The sequence below is a fragment of the Arachis duranensis genome, chromosome 1, assembly GCF_000817695.3.
Source record: "Arachis duranensis cultivar V14167 chromosome 1, aradu.V14167.gnm2.J7QH, whole genome shotgun sequence".
Lineage (NCBI taxonomy): Eukaryota > Viridiplantae > Streptophyta > Magnoliopsida > Fabales > Fabaceae > Arachis > Arachis duranensis.
In genome coordinates, this window is record NC_029772.3 from 101659146 (window position 1) to 101667937 (window position 8792).

Below are 8792 nucleotides of genomic sequence, written 5' to 3' on the forward strand. Positions count from 1 at the left end.
TTTAGGGTTAAAATTGGAATTTAAAAAAAAAAATTAGTGTCTTGTGTTTATGTCTTAGTGTCCCAACTTATAAGTAGTACACAAATTTTGTGTATTCATATCCATCTATGTCATTCTATGTCTATTAAATTTTTGTGTCTTACTAAACCAAACGGAAGACGTGTACCTATATGTTAGGACTCTTGGTGGGATTACATGTCTATATTGTGGGCTCTTAGATGAATCAATGTGGTGATTGATTATAATGTAGGTTATCCCTTTTTATATTGCACAACGAGAATTATGTTTGTTGTTGCCTTTATTTTTTGTTTGAAAAATTTTTGAGATTTGTGGTTAGTATTATGTAATGTAAGTAGAAGTATATTATGCTGATATAACTATCTCTTTATTTGGCTTGAAATTGTATGTCTTATGTTGCATATTTGTTTTAAAACTTTAGTATACCATGATATATAATGTTTAACTATAGAGATAAATATAAACTAAATTCATTCTATGGTAAAGTGGATATACTATGAGGCATAAATTCAAGTGGAAACACTAAGTCAAAGTTACTATATCACTTATTATTGATAGATGTGTACTTTATTTAGTTTTAGTTTTTTTCAACTTGGTTGGATCTTGACCAAGAGAATTTCTAGGCTACACTGTTACTTTTTTGAGTAACTATTTAATCAGAAGGAAGAAAAGGTGATCTCTTCAAACATTTAGAGTTTGTCTTGTTGTAAGTTTGACTAAAATAAAAATTTACTATGATTTTTATCCTTAAAACCAAATTTAAAGAAAGCCAATGATACTTTGATTGGATGGCAATCCACAAGTGACCAAACACTTTGACATAAAATCTTGAGTTCGAGCATGGAGCTAACATCTATTAGGTCTTTCTAAACTAGATCTCAGGGGCTTGAAAAACTAACCAAGGCATGCATGTGAGAAAAAAAAAAAAAAAAGTAAAAAGCAATCCCACCCTAAAAATTCTACTTTATTCTTTCTTACAACATTTCTTTTTTCTCTATGCCCATATTGCCATGACTGACATTCCTCCTGCTCCCAGCATAACAAAAAGATATGCACACATTTGAAGTTTCACTTTACTTTGAAGTTTTGAGCCCATAAAATCAGTGGCCAATAACTCTACCAATGCCATGTAATTGAGAAGCCCTGCAGACACAGCATTCAAAACACCTTCAACTATGAGTGAGGTTGGACTTGTTTCACTATACACCTTCGACAAAGCTATCCCCAATGCAATTCCAAATGGAGTTGTCACCGAAAAGAAGAAGGCCATAGTGCCCTTTATCATCATCCCATATTCTGCCTGTTACCAAAAAAGATGTTGGAAAAGAAATATATATTCGTTAAATGGGTATCTATTTATATATTAAATCATTCTTAGTTACATTTTTTTTTTCACATAAAGTTGAATATCACTAGTGAGCAAATCATAATTTTGATCCCAAATAATTTAATATTTGACAAAATAATCTTCAAAAGAAAGAAACAAAATTGAACTTGGAAAAATTGTCTCAATTTAAAAAAATATAGTAGTTTTTTATAATGGGCAAACAACTTACATTTTTTTTTGTTATAACATGTAGAAATTGTTTAGAAGGTACGTACAGAAAACTTACCTAACATTCAATATTTAGAGTATTTTTTTTAGTATTTATGTTTTTACCAAAAAGATTTCATTCGACTTCTAAAGTTGTTTTTGAGTATGCTTTTTTATTCTTAGTGTATTTTGCAAATTAAGATTATTTTTGGAGGATCAAAATGTTATTTCATTCGTTTAAAAGTCATTTTGTTAAAAAATAAAATTTTCAGAATCCAAAATGGAAAGTTCACTCTACACTTTTAAGATTTTTTCCTTTATTATTCTTTATTCTTTGGATACCATATAACCGACAACAGTATTACCCGACTGTTAAATTACTAGGATTAAACCATTCGAATATAAACATCAATATATTTTATCACTTTCAGAATACTAATTAAGTTATTTTTAGTGTTTTATATTTAATTTTAGAGAACTGTGAAAAATAAAATATGTAATTTGTTTTCATTATTCTCAATTTTTCACTTTTAAAATTGTAAAACTAGAAAATACAATAAATGAAAATAGAGAGACAAAAAAAAAGATATCATTTTTACAAAATAAACAAACATTGGTGACAATATTTAATATCTTTTTTTTAATTATGCATTTACACAAAGACATGATTGAACTAAGTTATTAAGAAAAGAAATATTGGTAAATATTAAAATTAATGGAATACGTGAAAAAATATTAATATAATTTTGTTAATTTAGATTCAATTTTTTGTAACCTTAAAATTCTTTAATTATTTTCTTAGTTCATGTATATATTTAAAAATAGAAAATTATTGTTGTTAGGAGAATGACTAGGAACTAACTTTTCTAACTATTTCATTAGTTCATTATTAGTAGTTAAGAAAATTTGATTTTAATAAAATTAACTAGTATTAATTTTTAGTGTGGTTAATTTTTTTAACATAAAAAATATAATAAAGATACATATCGGCAATCAACAAATTAAACCTGAAGTATGCAGCCTCCTAAGCCCATTCCCTCAAAGAATTGATGAAAGCAAAGTGCTGCAATGAGAGGCCTAATTGTGCATGGATTATCCGAAGCTCCCATTGACAAACCAATCACCACCGAGTGCACCACAATCCCTAGCTCCAACACCTGCATACGTGTTATATACACACTACTACATCTCACAATTCATACACCAAACAATAAATAATAAACATAATCCACAAGCTCAAAATTCATCACCAACAACAATAATAAAACGAAGATTAGTTGTGCTACATGCATATAACAAAAACACGATAAAATAACAAAATATGATATTGTTTTATTATTGTTATCACGTTTATAATTTTTTCGAAAACTTATTTATCATTCATATTTGTCGGAGTTCTTTTTTGTTAATGGTATAAGCTTTCTACTACTATTTTGGTAGTTTACCAACTAAGATAACTAACCTGAGCAATAACACGATAGCGAAGCAACTGTTCCCCACTCACAACTTTCGTGTTTCCATTTCCGTGTTCAATCTCATCACCGTGAGTGTGACTGTGACTAAGCAATTCCAATTCTTTATTCACTTCATTGCGGCAACCACCATCAACTTCAATGTTCTTCTCGGAAAAATCACCAGTAGTAGTAGAAGAAGAAGCAAGGATTCTCTTCTTAAAGAAACAGTTGGAGAAAGAGTCCACCATGAGGGTGAAAACAGCAGAAAACATGGCGATGAATGTAGTGAATGGGAACTTGTGCCACGGTTTTTCCGGCAAGCAGTCCGACATGAGGTCACTGAATGAGTCCGGCAATACGTGCATGTAACCGGTGGCGAGGATGACACCGGAGGAAAAGGCCTTCACTAGCACAAAAAGGTCACGGTCTGGGTGAATCGCGGGCACAACGCGTGAGAGCATCGGCAGCGATACGCCGATCATGCTCATCACTAGAATTGCAAGTATTGCTATTATCTTATACTTGAGCGCCTCGCTCCGGTTGTGACATGCTCCTTGGTGGTTCGAGGCACATTCCTCGGCTGAGGCAACCGGGCAAGTTGTGATTGCAAGGAAGGAAATAACAATAATAATCTTGTAGAGGAGGTTTGAATTCATTGGTGTAGTAGCCATGATTGTAAGGGAGAGAATGAGAGTTGAGAGAAATTATGAGTTGTTATGGCTGTTTATATAGTGCTTTGGTTTGGCGAAACTTTAGATTGACCAATTTGTGAGTCTAGGTTTAAAAAGTGGGAATTACTCTAATGACTTGATGGAGAAATTGCAACGGGTTAGTGTATCTCTTGTTGTATTGAGACTTTGAGGAGTATTTTGACCAAATTTTTAGGAGTGAGGTTGATTTGTAGGCGTGTGAATAGTAAACACGTTACTTTCTTCACTCTTCTTGACAATGAGTGTGTTTAACACGTTGGAAAAGAAATAGCACGTTTAGACTTCTTAAAAACTTCAATGCAAATGTGATTTTGCTACGTCTATAAGAAATAACAACCATTTTTAGTTTCTGCATTTTTTTAACGGACTTTTAGCCATGGATATTAAACATTTATTTATCCTTTACTAACTCTATCTTTTATCTATGTTATTGTATTATTTATAGAGTTCTTATTATTTCTATTTATATGAATTCTATTTTTATATTATTTATTATTTTTATTTTTTTGTTAATTATTGGTTTAACATTATACACTTTTATAATTATGATTTTTGTGTATTATATTTGTTATTATCTTTTTATAATATGATTTATTGATCTTATTAGATAAAATAAATTAAACAAAAAATTAACCGTAAATAATAATAATAGTAAAAAATTATAACATACTAAAAAAAATAAAAATATACTACATAAAAAACTTCATAAAAACTTTTAGATTTATTTCATTCGCTTCAAAGTAAATATTTATCTTTTATTATTTTTAGTACTCTCTTTTATCATTGTAATTTTCATATACTATGTTTTAGTATAATTTTTTTAAGTCTATTTTTATATGTTCTTTTTATTTTAGTAAGTAAATATTAATTTTATTATAAAATTTAATTAATAAAATTTATTTAAATATCTAAATTAAAATAATAGAATAATATAAAAAAATTATTTTAGTTGATATCTATTTTTGTAATTTTTGTATCTGGAAGTAATTTTGAATAATATAAGCTAAACAACGTTTATTTTACTATCATCTATTTTGATACAAAAATTGCCAAACATAAATCATTTAACACAAACTTTTTTTTTATCAAAATCTAGTTTACAAAATCAATTTTATGCAAACTCCCGTCTAATCCAGTATAAAAGTTCAATTGTTTAAAAGTTCAACAATTGTTTAAAAGTTCAACAGATGGATTACTGATTTACCCAGTTAATCCGATCATAATTAAATAAAAATATAAAATTATAAAGATAAAAATAAAATAAAAAATTAAATGCATGTTTTAAAAAAATTAATGATAATCAAATATTAATTCTTAGATATAATTTATAATGCAAAAATAGATAATAAATTAGTCAGTAGTACAAAATACTTTTTCAATTTAAATGAACTGGAGAAAATAGAAGATAACACAATCAATATCAATATGTTTATATATTATGTGTTTTTACTTGTTATGTTTGGTATTCATTTCAATTCATGATTAAAAGGATAAAAAAGAAAATAAAAATTCATTAATGGTTTATTATATATTTAATTTTTATCACATATATTACTCAGAATCAAGATTGCACAGTGGCAACGGAGTGACGCTGCATCCTTGCCAACCCGTGTTCGGACCTCGTTGATAAAAATACACTCAGAACACCAAAACCCATACCTTGAACATAGATCCAGTAGCTCTTCAACTTTTGACAGAGAACTAGAGTTGCTTTCTTACTATCTTTCCGAGCAATACTTTGATCATTTTTAATCAACCCCTTTGAATACAATTTTGTAGCAAGTCCTTAGAACAATTTAACGTTACAATTTTTTTGGTTAAATTGAATAGATTTAAAGTTTGACTTAGTCTCCAGCTTCCACTCCACTAAATAGTAATAATCAATGAAGACCAAATAATAATACCTCTTTGACATGTCAACCTTTTCAGATTTCACATTTACTCTTCTCAAGAGCTTCTCAAATTTTGCTTCAACTTCAGTGGTTCTTCCTCTCTGAAAAATACCTCTAACAAAGTAAGATCAGCACTTAAATACTAGATTTATAAGATGATAAATGACTTCCGTTATCATAGTTATATCAACTAATAAATAAAATGAAATTCAAATACATGAAAAAATTCTAAAATATCTCAGAACAAGTTCCTCTGACTATTAAGATCCTTTATGGCAGAACCCTTGCCACGGGCCTCCACAAAAAGGTTTCTGTATTGATTTATAACCTTCCCTTTCAATCCTTGTGAATATATTAATTGGCCAACCTACATTGCTTCTCACTTCTTTGATCCATGGATGTTCTTATCAAACAAATAAGTAAAAAAAGAAAACAGTTATTTCTTAAAGGTGAACAAGCAAATAAAGGTGAAAGGACTTGGAAGAAGAGAGGGTGAGAAAGAGAGAGAGAGTCAGCACTCAGCAGCTATATAGAAGCTATTAGCTATATAGCTAGTGGTAGAAAAGAAAGATTAGAAAAAGAAAGATTAGGAAAAGAAAGAATTTCACATCTGATGAATGTATATATGTTAGGATACTGATGATGGCTTCAGTAGCTTTCTTGTCCACGTGAAATAAGCTAAACATTCCTTGGGGCCCGGAGACAAAGCTACTACTACTACTACCATTCCACATTTTTATATATCTATCTTAAGCATCAATTAACATACACAGATACATAGCAGAAAACAAGACACATTTCAAGCATATACTTGATTACATGTCTCTCTTTCAGTTTGGGTGATTTCAGCATAGTTATGCTGTACTTTCTCAATTGCTTGAAAATTGAGGGCAAAAGCTAATGAAGATGAAATTAAACCATGCTAGAAATCCATTAGTTAAGAAGAACATGAAAAGAAAAGCATGCTGCAAGAACCTTACAATAATAATTCACTGCTGCAATCTTGATATATATCTTACAGAAGCAGTGATAGATATCTATCATCATTATTAATTAGAACAATAATTGAAATAAAGTCTGAGCTACCTTTCAACTTGTTCTGCCTGATGTGCATTGTTTCGGCTCACTTGCCAGTTCATTTTATTATAATTAATTTGAAAAACTGTGAGGTTGCAAAAGAAGAACTTAACTATACACAAGAGTAGTCTTCTCCAGTGAAAAGTGAAGAAATAACTGTTAGAGCTAAGTTGGGAAAGGAAGAGGAGGGGGGATATCTACAATCGAAACAATTTATCTAGCAAGACTATATCAAATGAAACATATTTAGAAATCATGTCTCGATCATGTTAAGCAAACAAATAAAGTGGGAATCGATAATGAGGTGTGCAACTGTTGGGTGTTGACTTCACTTGACCATAGATTAGTAACAAGTGTCTCTTGCTGTAGACTTCAAATTCAGGCACCTTCATTCAAGACTTTAATTTGCATAATTCAGTGGACTTTACACTCATCAATCATGACACAGACAACACCTTTAGGAATACTTTTTCTATTCTAAATATATTTGGATTTGATTCTAAAATAAATATTTATTTAAAAATTAGCCAATAGAATTAATTATTTTTTTCATTAATAGTTCTTTTAAACAAAGAATGAAAAACAAAAGAAACAGTTAAATTCTCTTAGTGGCTAAATTGTTCATTCTATTGAATTTTGCATGGACCAAGTTATAGGACTTAAATTTTCTGCAAAAAAGAATTCTTTAAAGTAAGGGTTAAAATCATATATGTATTGAGGAATTAAATTTATGTCTATTTTAAACATATTATTGAAGTCTAAATAGCTATTGGTACCAGCTAATTAAGATTAATGCTTCAACACCATGAGTTCAACGGAAGGCTATTTATCAAAAATAATGCATGGCTCAAATTTTGAATCAAGAGATTGAAGATTGTTGATGAATTTGTTTCTTGAAATCAATAAATCACAAGATAATACAAGATAGTATAAGAACATACCTTGGATCCTTGGAACCTAATTTTTTCGGGCTCTTCACAACATTAGCAAGTCTTGTTTTACTGAATTCGGTTTTGTCAGGAACTTAAAGACTATAATTTCATTAGTGCCTTCCATCCCATCATTAGTATTCTGAAGGGATCCGATGAGAAGTACCTAAGACGACAATGGCTTTTAACTTTAAGCCTTGATCATGAAGAAAGACAAGTTTGGTGAAAACAGAGCCTAATTTAGCAAAATATGCTGTATCATTCACTGAGGATTCACAACCTTATTAACCGAATGCCATGAAAGATATGTATATGAAAAAGATTTAGTTTAGGTTGACATGCTTTATCAGCTTCAGCATAATTACACACAAATGGGCCAATATTGAATATCTGCAGAACAATGTTACAAAACAACATGTGCATAACCCTACAATAAAATATAGAACCATCAATAAAGTACCTGTTTATGTTGTTCAGCTTGCAACCTACCAACTGTGCTTAGAAACCCGTCAACTGCATACTTAGCTCGCTCAATTCCGGCTTCAGCTATCGACATCACCTACATCATTCAAGAAGAACATTAACCAGTTCATGATGCCATCAAGGCACAAAAACATCAAAGGAATCAAGAGAAGAAATAACAAATAGCGCATTCAAAGAAATCTTGTTGAAGCATTTCATCGAACATGTTTAGTATGAACAATACAGTAGAAGAACAATTAAATACTCACTATCAGTGTTCAGTGGAGTTGGAAGAGAAGGAAAAAGTCGCCAAATGGGAAAGTAGGGTTCGCACACATAAAAGAGGGGAAGATAAAAGACGATGCGGGGGACGACGAACAGTGAAAGGCGAGGGCGAACCGCACCGGTGAACAGCGAACGCGAACTGCGACGCAGCGACGGTGAACAGCGAACGCAAACTGCCACGGTGAAGGTTATGGTGTTACTTTCTTGTTTCTCGTCTCTTCTCATCACACCTCAAATGGTAGCAATCAAGGTTTTGGAAGAAATGGAAAGTAAAAGGAAAAGTGTCATAATGTTAATTAATGGAAATCCTTAGAATTAGGCCCCAAATTTAGGTAGCTATATTTGGTGGAGTGAAAGGGTCGTAACCCCCAATATAGGCTTTAGTTAAGGATTGATTGATTTTATTAATTGAGAAAAAATATAAAAATATA

At 30.5% G+C, this 8792-nt stretch overlaps 1 protein-coding gene and 1 long non-coding RNA gene across 6 annotated transcripts; both read right to left on the reverse strand.

Moving 5' to 3' along the window:
- Positions 1–836: 836 nt before the first annotated feature.
- LOC107471919 (probable zinc transporter 8) lies at positions 837–4008 on the reverse strand. The gene is made up of 3 exons (XM_016091457.3): positions 3015–4008; positions 2560–2709; positions 837–1318 (listed from the first exon to the last, which is right to left on the reverse strand). Exons 1-3 carry the CDS (start codon positions 3675–3677, stop codon positions 1013–1015), a joined length of 1119 nt encoding a protein of 372 aa, XP_015946943.1. The 5' UTR covers positions 3678–4008; the 3' UTR covers positions 837–1012.
- A 1114-nt stretch (positions 4009–5122) lies between these two features.
- LOC107469440 (uncharacterized) lies at positions 5123–8667 on the reverse strand. Of its 5 annotated transcripts, XR_008001163.1 has the most exons (5): positions 8346–8665; positions 8075–8173; positions 7627–7780; positions 5826–6011; positions 5134–5709 (listed from the first exon to the last, which is right to left on the reverse strand). It is a non-coding gene; the product is annotated as an uncharacterized LOC107469440 (long non-coding RNA). The 5 variants fall into 5 exon arrangements; XR_008001162.1 differs by having other exon boundaries at positions 5123–5722; positions 5826–7780; positions 8346–8667; XR_002366092.2 differs by having other exon boundaries at positions 5124–5709; positions 5826–7780; positions 8346–8667.
- Positions 8668–8792: the final 125 nt, after the last annotated feature.

Bases quoted from the DNA above. Each gene is read 5' to 3' on its own strand.
- LOC107471919 (XM_016091457.3), bottom strand. From the start codon at position 3,677: ATGGCTACTACACCAATGAATTCAAACCTCCTCTACAAGATTATTATT. The intron at 2,710-3,014 runs GTTAGTTATCTT...ACACGTATGCAG, and splicing joins GCTATCGTGTTATTGCTCAG to GTGTTGGAGCTAGGGATTGT. The intron at 1,319-2,559 runs GTTTAATTTGTT...TTTTGGTAACAG, and splicing joins TAGGAGGCTGCATACTTCAG to GCAGAATATGGGATGATGAT.